Below are 23,478 nucleotides of genomic sequence, written 5' to 3'. Positions count from 1 at the left end.
AGGTCTTTGGGGGGAGTATAGTTTAAAAAAAAAAAAAAAAAGTGTTATGTTTGATTTATAAATGTGAAATTGTAAGCCGCCCAGAACAGATGTCTGACAATTGGGTAGGTAAGAAATTGCAGCAAATAAATTAATGCCCCCCCCCCCACCAACATTTAGTTGTGGCCAACAGCACTTCCCCAAAATAGGTCCTCCAAAGCCTCCTGTAAGGCGTTGTTCAATATATCTTAGCCAGTATCCAAGAGATGAACTTTATCTGGCCAAACAGACCTTTGCATTGGACATCAGCCCACTCGTGCTTAGTTTGGTGTCTGCCGAGCTTGCAAGTCCATATGCCAATCCGGCAAGTGACCTTTCTCTCTCTCCTCCACAGCTTTAAATCATTCAATTTTGAACACGGAATGATAGACCATAAAAATGTGTGTGCAGGAACCAGGATTCCAATTCAGCCAAGTATCCTTGATTCTCATAGTCAACTGCTTGCTCGATAGTAGCCCAGGTCATTGCCCCCTAGATGTATTTTGATGGCATCGGGGGCTGCAGAAAATCTCTCAACCCCTGCAGAAGGGGTAGCAAATGGTCCCAGCACATCCTTAGCTTGCCCATCCAAGTCACAATAAGCTCACGAGGCATCAATCTCAAAAGCAGTCTATAGGGGCAATCTCGTTCTCTGTTAGTGGCCCAATGCACAAATGAATGTCCAATAATCCATGCCATCCACTGAACCCAGCACTAATCTGCGACAATTAAGAGTTATGAGTAGTTATGCTCGCCCGATCCAACCTGACAAGTATTGATTGCTAAGGATCTCCATCTTCCTATCTGCCGTATGGTGTCAATCTGTAGACCTGCTTATGCCACTAGTTGCTACTCCAATGCTAAAGGAGTGGGTGATAATTTCTTTGGCATCCAGGCCCATTTTGGTTACTGCTATTCTGAGCACAGCAGAAAACATATCTGGTCATTGGGACCTGGTCAGTGTGTACCAGCAAATGTTCACAACCAGAGGGCCGAACAGCTAAATACTCCATGTTCTTCACAGGACATGCTTCAAGGAGTGGATTGCATCCTTGCCTGCCTGATCAGTTTTTGACCTGTGTATCTTTATGCAGAGTGCTTGAAATATACATGTCACATTCCATAAGAGTATGCCACTGGTACCTGAAACGTTCATGGCAAACCCCACCAATTCACTCACTCGTTAGGCTCCAAAGGCAGCCAGCAAGAAGGCTTGGCAAAATAGGGTTTCAAAATCTGAAATGCAAAGGGATGCAGACAGGATCCATAAGCTCCCCAATAGGTCGCTTGTAACTGGAAGTCTCGAGTCCGTAGCAGTCCCAACTTTCTTGACCAACCTGCCAACAACTTTAACAGAAAGGTCTTAGTGGTATCCCCACCCCATCTGCACACCTTTGTGAAAAAGGCCAGGCCTGGTAGATGTCTAACCACTGAGCCTCTGGAAGCACCCATGTCTTTGGCAGAGATGTAGTACTTCACCATCAGGTCATCCAGCACTGGTCTAGCCATCCAACCATGCTGCATCAGGAATCCTTTCATGTGCTTATAATCATGTCAGTATATAGGCCATATCACTGGAGCCAAGGATTCCTGTACTAAGTCCCGGGTGGTTGGAGAGTAATCGTCCACAGGTGGTCCGCTACTGGAGTTCCCCATTAAGTCTGCTGTAGGTACCTGTTTGCAAAACAAATCCCACTTAGCATGAGATAAGAAATCAGCAATGCCATTACAAATCCCTGGGACTTGCCGCGTCCTGACTGTGGTATTGATGTGTAAACCAGTGAGAACAACCTCCCTTAGAAAGTCCACTACCTTGGGGCATTTCACTGTTCAAGACCTGGACCACTGCTTGATTATCGCACCAAAATATAATATGCTTGTCTTTCAATCTTTTGCTCCATAACATGAGGGCTACTACGATGGGAAATAGCCCCAGGAATGTGATATTCCAACTTAAACATGCTTCGATCCATTTGGTTGGCTAAGGCACAGCACACCATGTCCATTGACAGAATTCCCCAAAGCTCTAAACCTCGAATGCATCCAAGTGTATATCCAAGTCTCCGCTAGAAAGCGGGGTCCCTGCCACAAAGACACACCATTAAATTCATCCAGAATAGATGCTCATATAGAGATGTCTGCATGCATAGCCTTTGACAGCCTCAAGAAGCGATGTGGCCTACTGATGCCCATCGCGGCAGCAGCCAACCTCCTCAGAAACACTCACTCCTAGGGATCACTTGACAGGTGAAATTCAATGTGCTCAAGATGGCTAATGTTTGATGTTGTTTGATCCTGCCTGCTGTGATGTAACCAATGGAGGAAGGAACTGAAAAGCTCGAAGTAGGCACATGACACTGAACACCCCATCAGCATACGTTTGTCAAAGTAGTATTGGTCTCAAAACCTAAAGCCCAACAAAGGGAAGCTGCTTGGGTGAACAGAAAGCAATCTGAATGCTGGCTCTATAATCAGTCTCGGCCATTAATGCATCCACACCACACTTAATTAGCAATGCAATGTAACAATTAAATGATGTGTATTCTACTATGCACTCTTCCAGGGAGGAACTGATTGTTCACCGATGAGCCTTGAGGTTAGGAGAGGTTCTGGATAAGGCAAAACTTGTCTGGCTCTTTTTTTTGGGACCACTGCTAAAGGTGACAAACATCTTTCAAAAAGGCGAATATGGAAAGGAACCCGCCGTAAGTCTCTGAGCCAACTCTGCATCCAATTTTCATTTAAACAATGTTCGCATTTCACACTGCCAATGGAGCAATCGAGATAGTTGTCCCCTCCAGGTGACCCTGGAAGGGAATGGGAAATCCTTCATGGAAACCTTGCAAAATATGCTTTGCCTGTCTGTGCTTGGGGAAGCAGTCCAGCCGAGGGATCATCTCTAGGTCTATGGGTGATGGCACTCTGACAAACTGGTGATGCCTATCTTGATTTTCCATTACTCCCTTCAGTTGGTTTTTTGAAGCATTTGGTGACTGGGTGAGGGGCTGTGCAGGATATACGAACATGCTTGAATTTGCAGTCTTGGAAACTGCACATAGATCTGTTTCACCAGCAAACATTGTTGGGAACTTGGGCTGCCCCGGTGGCTTGTGTGGTCAATGAGGACTTCCTAGGCACCTGCGTGTGCGCCCCTGCGTCACATTTATTTATTTAAAATTTTCTATGCTGTCGTTTAGTAGTGCACCATCATAACGATTTATAGTTAGGCACAAATATGTTTAGTTTGGTTTCTAAATTATCCATAGGGTGCCAGTATTATACGGTTACATAGTTCAATAATGCCTTATATGTCATCTGCTTCAGTCATAGGTTGATATCTTGCATTCCCCAGGAAATGAAACAATTTCCCTCCATCTTGTCCAGTTATATTGCTTGTAGGCCTGTAGACATAGCATAGCATGGGGCGTTACTGCCCAACAATGCTTATTCTTAGAAAGGCATGGGTCTGATTGATGATGTTCCAGGGGACTCTGTCTGCACTGTGTCGCCACCTTGTCCTTCACCTTCTTCCATGTGCCTCTCAGTCGGCTTCCTTCCATGATTCAAAATATGTCAATGTATGATTGTTTTTTTATCTCTTCCTGTGAAGGGATCTAGGAACACTCTCCCAGAGTTTAGATACGGTTGTATGAGCTGAGGGCTATCATCTGACATCTCTTAGGAGCTACTGCTTGCACTATTGCAGGCCCTATGCTTGTACTTAACCTTACTTTTTTTCATTTGCTGTCTGCTCACCATCTGCACATATGCTGCCCCCAGCATTCCCCTTGGAGATTTACCCTCTATGATTTCACTGTTCTGGACTGTGAGACTGCATTGCTGGGTGTTGCAACTGTTACAGGAGTCCGAAGACTGAGCTGAGTTTCCGTGTTCCTTTGCGCAGCCTGAATGACCTGTGATGTGACCGTCGATGGTGGGTGCGCTGGAGCCTCCTGGACCATTGATGCAGTGCCACTTCCTGCCTGCCCAGTACTGTGGCTTGCACTAGGATGTGGAACCTCCTGCACTGTCTGCCTCTGATTGTGTAAGATACTAGTTCCAGATCTGATAGCTGACTAATAACCCCCATGGAGGGTGGCATGGATATGGACCATCATAGCTGCTGGGTGTTGGGAAGCACCAGTGCATTGCTTTATCATAGAGACGAATGGCGGGGCCTCATCCAGAGGCTAAGTAAGGCGACGTGAGGACCCAAACTGTTCTCTGCTGCCATGGTGCGGGACAACAGTTCATGTATGCTGCATGGCCTACAGCATGACCCTAATCTCCATACCCTGATTGCATATGTGGGCTTCCGAGGGCTGCCCATGTGCCATCCATGTTTGCGCCACTTCCGTAACCCTCGCTGTGTAGCCAGGATCCCGAGTACTGGCTTGCGCTCTGCCTGCCTTGCAGTTTTTATTTATTTGGCAGTAGAGGAGGACCTGAAGGCTCATCTGCATACTGCTCCCAGCATCCCCCGGGACAGGAGTCCAGAGGTCACTGCAAGCGATCCAGGGATTGACTTCCACAGCCCCAGCTTCCAGAGACCCCGCACCCTTTGCAGTAGAGGAGGACCGGAACGCGAAACTCAAACCCTTAAATTAACTGAGTGAAGATTCATTTAACGGTGGTTAAAGAGGATTGGTAAGTATAGCTTTCAGAAATATTTGGGCTTATAAACGTTTGGTGAAAGGTGAAATTAAGGGATATAGAGTTTGTGTGTGTCTGAGGTAATAAGCAAGCCAGAGATAGTTAATTCTAGTGTCTGTCTTTCCCACCCACTCAACCCTTGATTTTTAGGTACGAGACACTCTCTCATTAAAAATCAATCAGGGTCTTATCAAAATCATACTATTGTACTATTGCTCCCCTCTGCGCCAGCTGTCTCCCTTTTCTCCCTCACCCTGAAGGGATCACCATTGGGGTTGTTTCCTAACTAGTTCCTGAATGCAGGGAGTGCTCTTGCACGGACTCTGCTATATTTACTGCAGGAAGAGGAGGTAACGCTATATCTGCAGGCTGACTGGATCCCTTCTAATCCCCGAGTGACTGCCTCAGCCGTTTGTAATACCTCGGTCTCTCCCCCGGCTACTGACATCTGGATGGCTGGAAAATAATGCTGCATTATACCAGAATCATGATCGCTAACCTTCGAAGTATCGCAGTTAAGGAGGACGGTATGCCCGATGCTGGCCAGGGAGCAATGTTATAAAAAATGCTGCTGCTCATTGACAGGACTAAAAGACCTCCAGCCTGTGTGAGCACCCCCCCCCCCCCCCCCCCTCAACGCAGCCCGACCACATGTAGCACAGAGCGCTGCTCCTCCGCCTCAGAGCAGACAAAAACGTGTGCTCAAGGAGCGTCAGGCTGCCAGACCAAGCAAGGTGCCAGAATGCCCTGCTGCTCCAATGCTCGATGAATACCAGCCAGGAACCACACGCAGATCAAAGCTATGGGCTATAAGGGTACAGTCGCTGCCCGATGCTTAACAAAAGGCTGGACAGGAACAAAAGAGGGCGACTGCTCTCCCCCTCCTCAATCACATCATTGTGCACAGAGCGAGGGGAAGTCAGAGGGGGAGCAAGCTGGGTAGGAAGGCCCCAATGCACTAGAGCTACACTCACCTGGGCCGTAGACAGCCACCAACCACCGCGCCGTTACAAGTGGGCTCCGGGCATAGGGCACAGGCCCACATATTTCCTTGATCACCTCTTGATCCCTTTTTAAAATTGGGATTACATTGGTAACCCTCCAGTCTTCAGGTAACAGATGATTATAATGATAGTTTATAAGTTTCCAATAGCAGGTCCGCAATCTCTTCTCTCAACTCTTTCAGCTTTCTAGGATGGATACCATCTGGTCCAGGTGATTTGCTACTCTTTAGTTTGTCAATTTGCTCTAATATATTTTCGAGGTTCACAGATGTGTTTCTGTTCCTCTGTGTTATTACCTTTGAATATCATTTCTGAAACTGGTATCCCTCTTACATCTTCCTCAGTGATATTGAAAAAAAATTTATTTAGTCTCTCTGCTATGGCTGTTATCCCTAAGTGACCCTTTTACTCGATCATCTAATGGTCCAACTGACTCCCTTGCATGCTTTATACCTCAAATGTACTTGGAAAAAGGTTATTATGAGTTTTTGCTTCCACAGCAAGCTTCTTTTCAAATTTTCTGTGCCTTCCATGTCAATGCTTTGCATTTAAACTTGCCAGTGATTATGCTGTTTCCTGTTTTCTTCATTTGGATCCTTTTTTCCATTTCTTGAAAGATGTTTTTAGCTATTAAAGCCCAACAATAATAAACTGGTTTGTAATTGTTCTTTTGAGCAGACAATACACCTGGGCTTTTATAATGGCTGGTGAGGGTTCCCTAGCAACCAATGGAGGCATCTATGCCTAGTATGACTTGATATGGTACTGACTGAAGCAGAGCACCTCCTAAAGAACTGCTGGTTGTAACCACCAACATATTTCTTCCTTCATCTCCCGAGTGTGATCCTCGTATGAAGCAGTTGCAGGAGTTGGTTCCACAGAGTCCATAACCCCCACCATAGTAGACATGTGCAGTTGTATTAATGGGACCTCATGAATTGATGTCGCCAAATGTTCATCAAATGTAATAGTATGCAGAGGGCTGTTGTGGATGTTGATTCCAGGAGTGCTCTAATATCTTTTCACATAGCAATCATTCTGTCTGAAGGAAGGAATGCTCACCTTCTCATGGTATCTATAATGGCTCCAATGAATTGAATTCATAGAGTTGGTTCCAGAGTAGACGTCTTGAAGTTGATTATAAACCAAAAAGACTGAAGAAGGGATACTGCTGATTGGAGATGCAAGTGGAGAGTATCTCTTAATGGGGCTACCAGGAGTTAATCGTCCAGATACAGGAATACTTGAATTCTTTGCCAGCATAAGTGAGCTGCTAATCACCGCAAGGAATTTCATGAAGACTTGGGGGGGGCAGCCGAAAGTGCAAACGGAAGAACTTTGTATCGGCGGTGATGTATCCCCACTGTGAAATACAGGAAACGCAACAAGACTGTGGTTCTGGAATGTGTGCATAAGCATCTGAGATCTAAAGAGCACATCCAGTCATGCTGAATAAAAGGAAGGATTGTGCTCAGAGAAGTAATTTTGAACTTCTCTCAGAGAAGATACTGATTGAGATTTCAAAGATCTAGAATGGTGCGGAGTCCTCCAGTCTTCTTTGGAATTAAGAAGTATTGGGAGTAAAATCCCTGATTGTGAAGGGAAGGAGTTATCTCCTGAATTGAATTCTGTATGAGGAGTTGTACTTCATGCTGCAAAAGTGGAAGATAAGTGGGGTCAGATGGTACAGCTGTGTGAGGGGTTACTAGTTGGTGCATAAAATTTAGAAAATAACCTTGTTGAACTATTTTTATGGCTCATTAATCTTTTGATACTTGGTTCCAAACTAATGGAAATAGTTTAATTCTGCCCCTCACTTGATAGTTCGATATCAAGTTTTGAACCAGCAAAAACTTTGACTTGGTTTTGCATGTTGCTGATTATGTGGGTTTTGCTGATGATTCTCTCTTTTGATGTCTTTTTGTTAGAGTCTGTTGAGATTGCTGACAATTTGCTTGCAAAGCGAGTAGCCTAAAATGATTTTATATATATGATCTATAAGACCTTTTCAGGTAACATGGATGCTTGTAAGCCAAGAAAGTTCTTCTGTTAGATGGGTGTGGATCTGCTGAAGTAAATAGCAAATTAATGGCTACATTCTGTTCTTTGATCTGAGACAGTTTCTCAGAGCTTTTCTCTTAAAGGTTTGTCACCCAGATACAGTAGGTCGGCTAGCTTTTCATGTATATCTTCCCTTATTCCACTGGCCCTAAGCCAAACCATGTGACGTGCCTTAATGGACGTAGATGTTCATACTGTGGAATCAAATGACTTCTACACCAAATGCAGAAGGTAACAGATTACTTCCTCTAAGTCATAAAGGGGCACAGGGAAAATTTATTCACTTGCCTCTGACCAAATGAAGGGTTTTAAGTTTTGCACACAGTAATAATGTATTGAAACATTAAAATTGGTGTTGTGCAATTCTTGCTGTAAGCATTGTGCCTTGGAAATCCATTTTCCCAAATTCAGAGTATATGCCGATCCTTTTCTGGAGAAGTGTTAGAAGGAAGGCGGATCTTCGCCTTTGTCATGGCTAACTTCACTACCACAGAATTAAGTAACCCAGTTATTTTTTTTTTTTTTAATTCTAAACTTAGGATCTAGTTTTCTTGCAACTGTAACATTTGAATAAGGAGTTTCCTACATCTTCATAAAAATGACATACAAGACTGCAAGTATCGGCAGGGAGGAGGGTTCTACCAGAATTTCTAGGATTTTTAGTAACCCATTACACACCAAGCTCTGGGGTCTGAGTGCTTATGCACTTCTATTTTGAGTGCTGTCCCAATTTTCTCTATAAATGTTAAGGATTGACTTCTATCTTTGTACTGTATCCTTGCTTTCTGCGATTGGATACCTTGACATTTTAACTTGTCATATCTTGGACCACAGTCCCATTCTTTGCCATGGCATGTTCTCCCAGGCCCTCAGCAGCCCAAAACCTGAAGGCTCAACCCCTCCTTGTTAGATAATGACAAGTTTTGTCAAATGGTATCAGATGCTATTAAGGAATTTTCAGATGTTCACCAGGGGGCTGAACAGTCATCTGTGATTCTTTGGGAAACCCTTAAATCTGTCATAAGGGGAAAGATTATCAGCTTTGCTTCTCTTCAAAAACGTGTTCGGATACTTAAAGAGCAGTCTTTAGAATGCAGGATTCATGCCCTTGAATGCCAACATAAATCTTCCTGCTCCTCCAGAGTTTATCGGGCTCTTCAGCGAGCGCATGAAGACTTACGCCTCCTGCAAATAGACTGTATTGAACGCTCGCTTCAGTTTACTAGACAACGTACGTACGAACATGGGAACAAAACTGATGCTCTCCTGGCTAGAGCTCTACGGAAGAACTGTGCTCAGACTGTAATAGGGAGCATCCGTTCACCAACCGACGGGATTGTTACTCAGCCTCAATCTATTAATGCGGTCTTCCAAAACTTTTACCAGTCCTTGTATAGTGATATCGACCCCTGCTGTGTGCCTAACCTGACGACTTATCTAGCACACACAGACTTCACTAGTCTCACCGAGGTCCAACTTGAGCAATTACAGGCACCTATCACTGTACAGGAGGTGTATGCAGCCATTGAGTCTCCCTAAAGGTAAATGCCCAGGTCCTGATGGCTTCCACATCAAATTTTTTCAAAAATTCCTACTCAACATTGCTCCTAAATTAAAAGATGCATTTGACTACTTGAAAGATCACACCCACATTCCTCATCACATGTCAGATGCCACTATAGTGTTCATTCATAAGCCTGGCAAGGATAGTCTTGACCAGAGTTCATATCACACAATTTCGCTCAACTTGGACGTGAAGATTCTGGCTAAAGTCCTATAAGCTATGCCTGGAAAAGGTGAAGCCTGCCCTGATAGGAGAGGACCAGGCAGGCTTTATTAAACAGTCTCTCTACAACTAACACCCGCTGGCTTTTTGACATCATAGCTCTTGCCAATCGAATAAGCATTCAGAGTCTGGTGGTTGCCCTTGATGCAGAAAAAGCATTTGACCGTCTTCAATGGTGTTTTCTCACTCAGGTTTTAGAGAAAGCCAGACTCCCACCGCATTCAGGGCTTTTGTCGAAGTCCTTTACGCTCATCCTCGTGCACAAGTGCTCACTAATGGCTTTTGTTCTGTTTTCCCAATTGCACATGGTACCAGGCATTATTGCCCCCTCTCCCCATTATTGTTCAATCTGGCTATTGAACTACTTGCTTATAGAATTCGGGAGCACCCAGGAATCTCGGGCTTCACAACGGGTGGGAGAAAACATGTCATTTCATTGTATGCAAACGATGTGTCGCTCTTTCTCACCAACCCTGCTCAGTCAGGATCTTACCTCTTGGAGATCTTATTGGAATACAGTTTCTCTGGCTACAAAACCAAATTTTTCTAAATCCAAAATTTTCCCTCTTGGACCTCTGAAAATAGAAGAGATTCCGGGCTACTTCTGCAACTTCAAATCAGCATGGGTTGGTTTTAAATATCTGGGTATCTGGTTACCTCGTCAGCTGCAACACCTCTATCGGCTCAATTATGCCCCAGCTGTAACCAAAATCAAACAAGACTTGCAAACGTAGGATGTTCATTTTCTCTCTTGGGCAGGCAGAATAAATGCCCTTAAAATGAATACCCTCCCTTATTTAATGTATCTTTTTCAACACATACCCTGTTACCTACCAAGTGGGGGTTTTTTTTTACATAAGAACATAAGAAAATGCCATACTGGGTCAGACCAAGGGTCCATCAAGCCCAGCATCCTGTTTCTAACAGTGGCCAATCCAGGTCATAAGAACCTGGCAAATACCCAAAAACTAAGTCTATTCCATGTTACCATTGCTAATGGCAGTGGCTATTCTCTAAGTGAACTTAATAGCAGGTAATGAACTTCTCCTCCAAGAACTTATCCAATCCTTTTTTAAACACAGTTATACTAACTGCACTAACCACTAGGGATGTGAATCGTTTTTGAACGATTAAAATTATCGTCAGATAATTTTAAAATCGTCCAAAATCGTTAGAGTGCACGATACAATACAAATGCCCCCGAATTATTGTCAGGGGCATTTGTATTGTATCGTTAAATAGGGCGCGGGAAAACAGGCACACCAAAACAACCCTAAAACCCACCCCGAACCTTTAAAACAAATCCCCCACCCACCCGAACCCACCCCCAAAATGTTTTAAATTACCTGGGGTCCAGTGGACCCCAGGTAATTTAAACCTCTCTCCGAACCATGCGCTGCTGAGCGACTGTCGGCTTTCCCCTTTGTTCTAGTTTAAAAGCTGCTCTCTCTCCTTTTTAAAGGTTAGTGCCAGCAGTCTGGTTCCACCCTGGTTAAGGTGGAGCCCATCCCTTCGGAAGAGACTCCCCCTTCCCCAAAAGGTTCCCCAGTTCCTAACAAAACTGAATCCCTCTTCCTTGCACCATCGTCTCATCCACGCATTGAGACTCCGGAGCTCTGCCTGCCTCTGGTGACCTGCGTGTGGAACAGGGAACATTTCAGAGAAAGCTACCCTGGAGGTTCTGGATTTAAGCTTTCTACCTAAGATCCTAAATTTGGCTTCCAGAACCTCCCTCCCACATTTTCCTATGTCGTTGGTGCCCACATGTACCACAACAGCCGGCTCCTCCCCAGCACTGTCTAAAATCCTATCTAGGTGACGCGTGAGGTCCGCCACCTTCGCACCAGGTAGGCATCTCTCTAGGTTTGCTTTCTAAATTTATTTGGCACCAAAAGCGAGCATGTATTAAGATGCTTACCCTCTGGTATCCTAATGCAGCTGGAGTATGGCCCTTCCTGACCTACAGAGTTATCATTGGGCATGTGGGCTCGCTTGGGCTATGGTGTTGCTTCACAGAGATCACGGGACTTCTTGGTATAGTATGGAGCACAGTCTGGCAGATCTTCCCATGCTTTTGCTGCAACCTGAATTGTATAAAGGTGCTCTGGTGCCGACCAGGGTTGGTCCCCATGTTGCTTACACCCTCAAGATCTAGAGAGCTTTGAGTGTCAAGCTCAATTGGTCAAATTTAGATTTGTCTGCTCTTACTCCCTTACATGGCAACTCTAAGCTGCGTACCACCCTGCTACACAGAGATGCTGACCGATGGTGGAAGCTTGGTTTACAGTTCTTGGCCAACTCTGGGAAGACAACAGTGTCCAACCCAAGTCCTTTCAAGACCTTCAGGACGAGTACGGTGATGGAGATAAGTCACTTTTCACGCTCAATTACTTGCTGAGTTGCCCTGACTTCAAGCTAAAGGGTAGTATCCCACAGTTCCAGACCCAGTTATGCGCATTTTCATTCAGGAAGATATACCTCGCCGGGGTATTCCACCCCCCCCCCCTTTTTTTTTTTTTTTTTTTTTTTTTTTTTTTTTTTACAAAGCTTTGCTAAAAATACAAGTGTTGCACATGATCCTCCACTATGACCAATTCAGCAGTGGAACACAGACTTCCAGTTGACCTTAACCATCCAGCAATGGAAGGGGCTTTGGGAAAAAGCACATATGGTTAAGCTTCTCCACCAGACTTATTGATATCCTTTGTTTTATAACAAATTTTCTCCCACTACCTCGGGGCTATGTTGGCGAGGCTGTGGTCGCCCTAGCTCATATATTCATGTTTGGTGGACCTGCGACTTTGTTATGGTTTTCTGGTGCTCTGTTCTAGCTGTGTGTCACTTAATCCTAGGCACAGAGCTTGCACTGAAACCAGAGCTTTGTTTATTCGGGCTCTGGAGGGCTCATACACATACCAGTGCATAAAGACGCCTTGCTGATCATTTATTACATGCAGGGCATTTCACTATGGCTCTCATATGGAAGTCAGCTCCTACTCTCGGGTGTTGGAAGAGTCAAGGACACGAGCCCAAGTGGAGGAGCTTACCTACATGCTGAAACGCAAGTTACCGTTGTACGATAAAATCTGGTCTCCTTATTGGAGTTATCGCAATGCCCGTTCTTCTTGAAGTCTTCTGTACTGTCCTAGCGGGCGGGCGATTTTCTTAATTTCCTTGTACATTTATTGCTTACCCCTCTTTTATCTGATTTTCTGCTTAGGCTCTTCCTATTATTGTACTATGCTCTCTTCCAAGGGGCAGTGGGATCATTATGTTTTTCTGAGCTCAGACAAGAATGTATTAACACTAGTCTAGGGACTGGATGAACACTTACCAGTAATCCCTGATACACTTAGCCACACAGGACAACCACACTACAATCACTTGGCAGCCAAGGGAAGCTAGATTCATCTGACTGTCCTAAAGAAAAAGAAATTATCAGGTAAGTAGTAATTTCTCATTTTTTAGCATCCAGTCAGATGAATCCAGAGCAAGTGGGATGTACCCAAGCTACTCCCGAATAGGACGGAAGGCTGCCCACGGTCCAGTCAACCCTGCATGTGCAAAGGTTACATCCTACCGGGCTTGCACATTCAGATGATAACTGGAAAAGATGTGTAACGAAGACCACGTTGCAGCTTGGAAAATTTTGACTTCCGCTCATGACACTGCCTGAGCCCTAATGGAATGAGCCCTGGACTGACTAGGTAACTGGTTCCCAGCATCAATGTAAGCAGCCATAACTACCTCCTTATTCCAGCAAGCTATGGTAGCCCGCGAGGCCAACTCTCCCTGCCTAGTCCAGCCGTGAAGGACAAACAGGGGATCCGACTTCCGTAAGGCTTAGTGACCTCCAGATACCTAACAATGTGTCTCTTGACATCCAAGGAGCGCAACAGACGATACACCTCTACATCTCTCTCTCTGTCCAGAGGTGGCAGGGAGATGGACTAATTCAAGAGAAAATCAGTAACCACTTTTTGTAATAAAGAAGGAACGGTATGTAGTTGTACCATCCCTGTAGTCACCTACAGGAAAGGCTCCCAGCAAGAAAAGGCCTGCAGTTCAGAAACCCTATGCGCAGAACAAAATTGCCCCAAGAAAAAAATATTTTTCAAGGTCAGCAACTGCAAGGACAGGGTATGCAGCAGGCTAAACATAGGGCCCGCCAAGAAAACCAACACCAAATTAAGACTCCAAAAGGATACTGGAAACTGCAAAGGAGGACAAAGATGTTTCACTCCTTACAGGAAACGGACCACATCATGAGCCGACAAGGAACCTCCATTCACCTGACCCCTGAAATTTAGGCGAAAGCTGCTACTTGTAGCTTTATACAATTGAGATCCAAGCCTATATTCAAACCATCCTGCAAAAATTCCAAAATAAATGGGCCTTGATCTTCGCTCCAGGCCTCAAACAGCTGCAAAACCAGTACATAGGCCAAGAAAGTGGGTAATTTTCTAGCTCTTAGCAAGGTGAAAAACACTGCAACTGAGTATCCACGTTTCAGCAAGCGAGCCCTTTCAAGTGCCATACTGTAAGACTTTTGTATGGGCGAATCGGATCTTTGTGAAGAACCGGTCCCTGTCACAACAGCTTTCTGTGCGTCAGAAGTCGAAGGGGCAAGTCCACCAGGAGCTACTGCAGATCTGCGTAACACGATGTCCTAGGCCAATCCAGAGTAACCAAGAGCACTATCCCACTGTGGTGTTCGATTTTTTTTTTTTTTTTTTAATCAATCTGCCCAACATGGGCCATAGAGGAAAGACATACAGCAACTAGCCTTCCGGCCACTTCTGTACTAGGGCATCGATCCACAATGAGTTTAGATCTCTCCTGCAACTGAAAAATCATGGAACTTTCGCATTTGGAGAAGTTGCTAACAGGGCTAAGAACGGGAGACACCAGCGATCCAGAATCAGCTGAAAACCCTCATCCGACAATACCCATTCGCCTGGATCCAGACTCGCCCTACTGAAAAGTCCGCTCCTACATTGTCTTTTCCTGCTATGTGCGAAGCTGAGATCATCTGGAGATGCACTTCTGCCCACTCCATAAGTTGATCTATTTCCTGCGACACTTGACTCAATTCCTCCCTGCCAATTGATGCAAGCCACACTAGTTGCACTGTCAGACATTATCCGGACCGGTCAACCCTGCAGTCTGTCAATGAACTGCAAACATGCCAGCCGGACTTCCCTGGCTTCCAAATGATTGATGTTCCAGAGACTCTTCTATATCCCAGCTCCCTTCCACCATCAGCTCCTGACAGTGAGACCCCCCAACCATGGAGACTCGCATCTGTCATGAGTATTAGCCAGTCCAGTGGTGCTAGGGAATTCCCTTCTTTAGATGATCCAGCTGTAGCCACCACTGCAGTCGGGAAAAGACCTCTATCAGTAGGTGGAGCTGAATCGAATAGTCCAGAGACTGCAGATTCCACTGAGACAACAGGAAGCACTGAAGAGGACACATATGCGCTCTCGCCCATAGTACCATTTCCAGGGTTGCCGCCATTAAACAATGTACCTGCAGTAGGACTATATGGTCGGGCACAGAGTATTCATCAATAGACATAGCTGTGCCATCAACGTCTGAATATGAGCAACCAGCAGGAAAAACTTGCCCTTTTTCGTGTCAAAAAGAACTGCAAGGTATTCCAACGACTGAGCAGGTTGAAGACTGCTCTTGGCCACGTTCACCACCCAGCTGAGCTCCTGCAACAGGGAGATTATCTTGCGGGTCACCAGGTGGCTCTTGTCCAGTGATGTGGTTTGAGTCAGCCGGTAGTCCAATACAGGTGTACAAGGATCCCATCCATTCTCAATTCTGCCGCAACTACCACCATTACCTTGGAAAAGGGCCTGGGAGTGGTGGCCAGACCAAAAGGCAGTGCCCAAAACTGATAATGGTGTCCAGAACTGTGAGCCACAGAAAGCTTTGATGCTGTAGTCGAATGGGAAGACAGTTCCAAATAGGTCAGAAATTCTCCTGACTGCATAGCCATCACAGAGCGCAAGATCTCCATGTGAAAATGCATCACCTGCAGATGACGGTTGACACCTTTGAGATCCAGGATGGGACGAAAGGATCCCTCTTTCTTGGGCACAATGAAATAAATTGAATATCACCCCATATTTTCTTGAGACTTGGCAATGGAATCACAATCCTCAAACTGAGGAGCCTTGCCAATGTATCCTCCACTGCCTGCTTCTTCTGCGTGGAGTGGCAGGGAGAGACCATGAACTCGTCCCGAGGAATACTACGAACATCCAGCACATATCCTTCACGTATCCCCCTCCAGGACCCATTGATCCAATGTGCTCAACCCACCTCTGATAGGGCGAGAGCGCCTCTCTGTCTTCTATCTCCTGTTCCCGGGAATGGATAGTCAAAAACCTTCATTTGAAGGCTCAAAAGGATCCACTACCCGAGCCCACACCCCTTCTAGGCTGTCTGGGATGAAAGGACTGTGACCTACCAAAAGGCAGAGTCTTCTGAAAGGTCGCTCCTCTAGAGGGTTGAAAACGTTTAGATCCCCTAGCACAACCTCTCATGCTAAAGGAGCGTGGCATCTGCTTCTTATCCTCCAGTAATTGAAAAACCAGTGATTTGCCCCACTTAAGAGCCAGTTTTTTTCCCCCAACTTGCTCCCATAATAAGAGCAAGCCTTTAAAGGGCATTTTCATGAGGTTAGTCTTGGAGGTTGCATAACTGATTCCTGGCCGCTATTACCGAAGCCTTACTCTGGCTGAAAAGCGGACAAAATCGCAGCCTGTATCTGCAAGAAAGGAGGCCTCTGGCTCCATAACTGCCCTGGAATTCACCCCAGAGACAGCAACCTCTTGAGAGAGAAGTAAACAAGAGTGAGCCACCAGGGAACAACAAGAGGCTATTTGTAAAGTTATTGCCACTACTACAAATGCCTGCTTAAGGATAGTTTCATTCCTTCTATCATGATCATCCTTCAAGGCCACTCCTCCTTCCATGGGAATAGTGTTCTGCTTGGAGACTGCACACCAAGTGTGTCTACTTTCAGAAAACACTCTTACCACTGCATACAAGGGGTATTAAAGGGGTACAGGCCTTCCAAAATCCGATAGGCAGTACACGAAGAGAAAGACGCTTAGGTTTCTTAGACATAGGAGCCATTAGGCTGGCAGCGCACTGATTGGCGACCAGAGGTATGCATCCAGCTTTAAAAAAAAAAAGACATTCAAAATTCTATGGGTCCCTAGGATAGGTGCCGTAAAAAAAAAAAATTTAAGCCCACAGCAAAGCTCAACTTGTGTGCACAGGTAAGTGGACAACCACTTAAGGTACAGATTAATTTGGATATATAGACTAGTAGGCCCACCTAAACGTCCAAAACCTAGACACACACACCAAACCGCCAATCCTGTAGAGGGCAGCCTAAAGAAAGCGCTCGAAACACCGTTGAGGCCTACCACGCATTACGAAGCAAAAAAGCCTCAGAGAGAGGGGTCTAACCTACAGAGGTTGCTCAACCTGCCAGGCTGCCCATGTCCCTCAACCTCCCATGGAGTGGGACGAACATCGGAATGGCATGCCAAGCACAGAGGCCAGGGGAAGGAGGAAGTCCTACACAAAAAAAAAATTATTTATTTTTTTTTAACTTACCTGAGCTCAGCCTTACCTGGCTGAGTACAGAAACTGTCTCCAGCTGCAGGGGGAGAAGGCATGTGCCTTCACTGCCACTCTGCTTCCTGCACCTGCTGCCTTTCAGCTTGTTTAACAAGTCCATGCCGGCTGAAAACCAGCTATCAGACCAAGGCACACCTCTGAGGGTCCATAGAACTCACCTCAGGAATTCTCAACTGGGGGAGGGACCTTTTGGTATAACCGCAGGAGAGCGGGGTGAATTAGTTTTCCTTATTTCTCCTTTTCAGATCAAAGCAATCCCCAGTGGGGAGACGCACATTCACCATCTGCTGGAAATAGAGAATATTGGCAGGCTGATTTCACTGCAGTGGTATATATACTATGAAGTCCGTTTGCTCTGTCTCCATCTGCTGGTAGAGGTGCATAACCCACTTGTTCTGGATTCATCTGACTGGACGCTAAGAAATGGTGCCACTTGGTCTTCAATGCACATCAGTCCTCGGTGCTCAACCCCATGGGTTGAGCAGATGGAGGAGCTATGGGCTTGACTCCCTTCGTAGCAAGGCATCTTAGTGGTCACTCCATGAGGAGGATTTACTCAGACTTCTCTGAGCCTGAGACAAGAGCCTCTATTTTTGTCACCCTGGACCGTTGGGATGGTGAGGACATCCATCCGCAGTCCTGGCAGTTAGCCTGATTGGAATCAGAAGCAACAGCAGTAGCAGAATTCATGTCCATTATCTGACCACAGGCACAATCTATAAAACCAATGACCATGGGTTTTTTCTTTCCAGACATGCGGGAAGAAATGTTCCCAAAGTTTCTGTCTGAGGAGATAGTCTCCACGATGTTTCTTGTCTTCCTTTTTTTTGGGGGGGGGTAGCACTGAAAAGTGCTGTTGGGGGTGCTGCAGAGGCAGCGAGGCAATAAAAAGACAAGATAGAGAAAATTGAAAATGAATAAGAGAAAAAAACGAACAGAAAAAAACGAACAAAAAAAAACACGTCTGTGCTTCTGCTTGGACAAAAAAAAAAAAAGCAAGGATGATCGAGGCAACACCCATATGGGAGTTCCTGCACATGCTCAGTAGAGCTCAAAGATCTATTAGCTTGGAGAGAAGTCTGTTGAATTCCAAGAGATGACATATCATGGCTAACTCAGTCTGCTTATCAATGGAAAATAAGTGACAAAATAGCTACCACAGATTACAAAGTTGCAAACCTGCAACAGACATTTTCTGGAAAAACAAATGCCCTGGTAAGTAGTCAATCCCTAAAGCAGAGCTTTCCAAAGCGTATGTCGCGACACTTTAGTGTGTCGCCTGCAGTGTGCCCGTGTGTAGCACAAGCCCGGTGCACATGAGGGGGCACAGCAAGTGGTATATCAAGGGGAGGTCAGGGGGAGCCAACGCGGCCGCTGGTGGACCTCATCCCACTGGCGGCTGAGCAGTGAACTACCGCTGTTCTGTGCTGCGTGCCGGACACACACAGCAGGAAGATCAGTAGGGCCATGGTGGAGCTCATGTCACCACGGCCTGAAGAAAAAGGTCGCGTCCAAACATGAAGGTGCTCCTCCCTCCTTTATGCCCGCGCGGCCCTGGAAGAAAATGTTGCTGGAGCCGCGCAGGCAGGAAGGAGGAGCAGCTTCACCCGCTTGCAGAAGAGGAGCAGCGCTTACGGGCCGCCACGAATCGCGTCCCAGCGGGCTGAGAAGAGGAGGAGGCCGGGTAGCAGGGTCGCCGCCGTGGATCCCACATTGCTGGCGGCCCGAGAAGATCAGGGCCGCTGCAGAGCCCATCCTGCGGCAACCCATGAAGAGGAGGCCCAGAGGCAAGAGAGAGAGAGAATGTGTGGGTGAGAGTGTGAGTAGAGAGAGAGAGAGAGAGTGTGAGTAGAGAGAGAGAGAGTGTGTGTGTGTGTGAGGGAGTGAGGACCTGAATGTTTGCAGAGACCGCATGTGAGAGCCACTGTGTGTGTGAGAGAGACAGCATGTGACAGAGCCTGTGCTTGAGCAAGACAGCATGTGGGCGTGAGAGAGCGCCTCTGTGTGTGAGACTCAGACAGCATGTGCAAGAGAGACTGTGTATGAATGACTGTATGAGAGAAAGCATGTGAGAATGAGAACCTGTGTGTTTGAGGGGAAGAAGATAGATGGAAAGAAAAGAAATAGAAAAACGACAACATAAAAGGAATTGGCAAAAAAATAAGAAAGGGAAGGTGGAACAAAAAAGCCTGTGACCAATCAATTAGAAAACTAAGATCAGACAGCAAAGGTAAAAAAAAAAATAAATTACTTTTTACTGATTGGCACATGTAATATTTGGAAATGTGCAAGAGCAGCACTTTCTCTATGTGGATCTCACAACATACGAGATCAGCATGGAGGAAGTGGAAACCCATGGAGCCTGCACAGAGGCGGCAGCAGAATGGGCTTCAGTGCCAGTAGCAGCAATCAGCGCCTCCCCAATAGCCTTGCAGCAGCAGTGACATGAGAGAGGATCTGAGATTGCTAGCAAAAGAAAGAGAGGGGGCCTGCCTTTAGTGTGCGTGTATGAAAATGAATGGATGTCTTCCTGAGGTTTGTATGTGTGAGAATAGGTGTCTGCCTGTGAAAATGAATGGGAGCCTGCCTTGGGGGGGGGGGGGGGGGGGGGGGGGTGACTGCGTCTCTGTGTGTGTGTCAGTGAGAGTGGCAGCACGTGTATGAGAAAATCCAGGGAAGTAAGAGTGTGTCACTGTCTGTGAGAACGAGAGGTTATGGTGGGTATAAGAGCATGAATGTGTATGTATGTGACAGGGTATGTGTGACATAGAATGGACATGTAAGTATGTGTGAGACAGAGGATAACCTCCTAATACTCGACAATATCAGGGTGACTGGAAATCAAGAGCTCCCACATAAGGACAGCAGGGGCTTTTTAAAATCCTTATTAGTTTTAATTATTGGGTGTTATTTGATATATGTGCTGTTTTGAAATATTTTATTGGTGTTTGGGAAATTGTAAAAAATATATATGATTTTAATTAATGAAATTCTATTTATCAGTAGTTTTAAAATATTCTTTTATTAGTATGGTTTTACCATTATAAATGATGCTTTATGTTTCTTGATTTTATTTGTTTTATGAGGAATGGTGGGTCTGTTTTTCCATTGTTAATACACAGAGTCTGGCTTCTTGGGGTTTCCATTTCAGTTTTTGTCTAATTTATGCTCCTTTATTTTGTATTCTATATTTGGTGAGGGTCTGTTGCTGCTCTGTGTGTGTGTGACCATGATGAGAGATTCTGCTAGCATAGGGATCTATAGCAATCGGGTTTATTTTGCTTCCTCAGTAGGTGGTGTATTGGTATTCTTGGACCCAGTGTAATATTTACCCTTGCTTTTTCAGAGGTAGGGTTATTGTTGTTTGAGTCCTTGGTGTTATTACTGTTATGTTACAATGGGATTGCAGTATAGATTTTGAGTGTCTTTTTTGCAGGGTTTTGTGTTAGTTCGCAATGTGCCTGGCAGTGGAAGGTGTTTGTGCTGCTGTTACGGTGAGGTGACACAGAATTTGAAAATATCTTTTATTATGATGAGCTGTAAGGGAAACATCCAAGCTCCATTGTTTGGGGGAATTTCAGTGGATGCACAGAGTTACAGAACTGGAGGTGCAGGATTTATATTGACATTCTGTCCCTTCCTATATATTCCAGGCTTCACTCTCATAGCCCTGTAGAATTAGTTGAATGAGGCTATCAAATAATTTTATAGTGTGAAACTGGCCAGCTTTTTTAAATTACACAGAAGACCCTTTGGACTTTTTTAACACCACCAAATATTCAAAAGCTGTGTTCATCCCATCAAGCTCATACATCTCATTAAAGAGGTAAATTGAATAACAGAATAACTTTTATTATTATTACTCATAAATTATAATAACAACATTAATCTTGGAATATTATATATTTTTAATATAAATGAAAGGTTCACACAAGATAGGTTGAGTCGTGAAACATTTTATTTATGTATATATTTAAGGAAACATACATAAATTGTCGAAATACATTTCGTTCGTTTAACCTTTAACCTCTGCTTTGCTAGTAGACTGAATTACTGTGTCACAAAATTATGTTTGTCTAAAAGGTGTTTCACCAACAGGAAAAGTTTGGAAGGCTCTGCTCTAAAGGTTAAGGATTCTGGGAGGTAAATAAAAGTTGTACAAAAATGAACACCACCTTAGCAGTCAAGCTGTGAGAGTGGAATGTGTTTTTTGGAGTTTTTTTTAGCACGTATGGTGGTTCTGCTTCCTATGAGCCACAAATTAATTTTCTGTGTATTTTGCATACATCCCAAATAGCAACTGCGGAAAAAAAATCTATTTGACAAAACCCACATCTGGAAATACTCACCTTTGGGAGTCCAAATAGGGGATGAATTGACCCTCAAGCAGTTTTACAAAAACATGAGAGAATCAAACTTTCATGACAGGGCCACTTTTTTTTTTTTTTTTTTAAACAGTAGTACACAATAAAATACATACAAAAATTAGACTTTAAAATTCTGCTTAAAACAAAAATTAAAAACTTTACCTGACAAATCTTTTCCCAGATTTCATCACAGCCAACTTTTTCTTGAAAGCTTAGGGCCAAGTCATAATTTTCAGCTTCTGACCAAACAATTAGGGTGTCCTGTTTTAAAATAAAGAAATCAGTTTCATCAAACTGCTCTTCACAAATCTAATAAAAATGCAACCTGGACATCAACTATTACTCAAGTCCTCATTTATCACAAGTTGTACCCAAATAAGTTGTATAAATATTCTCAAGGATGAATGATCAGAATTAACTAATCAAAACAAAAAAGATGAAGTAACTTATGCTGTACCAAATTTTGAAAAACTTGGGTTTTAGCCCATTTGATTTTCACAGTAGCACAAAAAATGTCTTTGCAAAATAAGTAGTACAATGAATAAATGGATTGCTAACAGCATGTGATGAAAATGTAAGTATCTTTAAAACAACTGGATATCAGGGCAACAGCTGCTGTCACATGAGGTCCTGGGAAGACTAAAGGAGGTGCTGCAAATTAAAGTTGACACATGAGAGTAATAAAGCAACTGGAAAGGCTAAAGTTATGCTTGATTGCACAAGTAGAGATATAATCAGCAGGAAGAAGTAGCAGCAATATTTCTTTTGTCCAACTCACTAGTGAAATTTCACCTGGCGCACCTATGTTCAGTTCTGGAGGCTGTGCCTTTGAAGAATACTGAGTGGGATATAAGTGGTTCAGAAAACAGCTGCCAAAATAATACAACACAAAAGACAGACATAAGACTCAAAATGTATTCCCTGGAAGATAGAATGGAAAAAGGAATATGATAGGAACAGGTCAAAACATTTGACACGTCTTCAAATAAGTGCAGGAAAGTGAAATTTTTCATAGAAAAGGAAACATCTAAAGTTGTAGACAAAGGTTCAGAAAATATATAAAAAAATGCATTTTACAAAGAGGATGGTAAATGTCTTAGTCCTGGGGGAATTCTGCGCTACTATGGAGCGCACAAACCCCCTCCCCCCAAGACCAGAATTGCCAAATTCTGCACGGAAAATGGCAGAGGAGACCCCAGCATTCGCGAATGGAGCACGCAAAGATGAAGGCCCCCCGTGTGCCCCGGGACGCGCTCCGTTTGCGTCAAAGATGAAGGCGCGAGTGTGAGCGACTGAGACGAGGGGGATGTGAGAGCAGGGGAGGGATCCTATATGAGGAGATATGTGTGTGTGTGTGTGTGTGTGTGTGTGTGTGTGTGTGTGTGTGTGTGTGTGTGTGTGTGTGTGTGAGAGAGAGAGAGAGAGAGATTGGGAGCTTATGGGTATGAAAGAGATCATGTGTATGTGAGGGTGCTAGGGATTGTGTATGTATGGGACAGAGCCTGTCTGTGAAGGGGTATATGAGAGAGAGCGAGACATAGGTAGCCTGTGTGAAGATGTATGTGTGTGAGAGAAAAGGAGCTTCTTTGGGTGTATATGCAAGAAAGAGGGACCCTGTATGAGGGGATGTGTGTGCACGAGAGAGTGAGGGAGCCTTATGAAGGGGTGTGTATGTGTACTAGAGAGAAGGAGCATATGTGTGAGAGAGGGAGGGACAGAGGGAGCATGTGTGAGGGGCAGTACTGAGAATAAGGTCAAACCCTGGGACTGGCGATAGAGTGGAAGGGGTTGAGCCTAGAGGTGTAAGGAGAGATACTGGCAGGTGGAGGACTTGGGCCCGAGAGGGCAAAGTGGCCAAGGGAGTAGGGAATACTCTTACAGTGAATTTCTAGGGAAATTCTTCTCAAAATAATTAAAATTC

The 23,478-nt window shown here is 44.8% G+C and overlaps 1 protein-coding gene across 7 annotated transcripts in view; it reads right to left on the bottom strand.

Annotated features, from left to right (window-relative positions):
* PPP4R3B (protein phosphatase 4 regulatory subunit 3B) overlaps positions 1–23,478 on the bottom strand; it is a 287,048-nt gene that overhangs the window by 235,677 nt on the left and 27,893 nt on the right. For all 7 annotated transcript variants that reach the window (XM_029593745.1, XM_029593747.1, XM_029593743.1 and 4 more), the window contains exon 3: positions 21,720–21,818. In XM_029593745.1, the coding sequence (XP_029449605.1) occupies positions 21,720–21,818 (99 nt within the window). The remainder of the gene's footprint in view (positions 1–21,719; positions 21,819–23,478) is intronic.

The sequence above is a fragment of the Rhinatrema bivittatum genome, chromosome 3, assembly GCF_901001135.1.
Source record: "Rhinatrema bivittatum chromosome 3, aRhiBiv1.1, whole genome shotgun sequence".
NCBI classification, from domain to species: domain Eukaryota; kingdom Metazoa; phylum Chordata; class Amphibia; order Gymnophiona; family Rhinatrematidae; genus Rhinatrema; species Rhinatrema bivittatum.
Note: the sequence above shows the minus strand (reverse complement) of the source record. Positions and strands in the feature narration are given on the sequence as shown.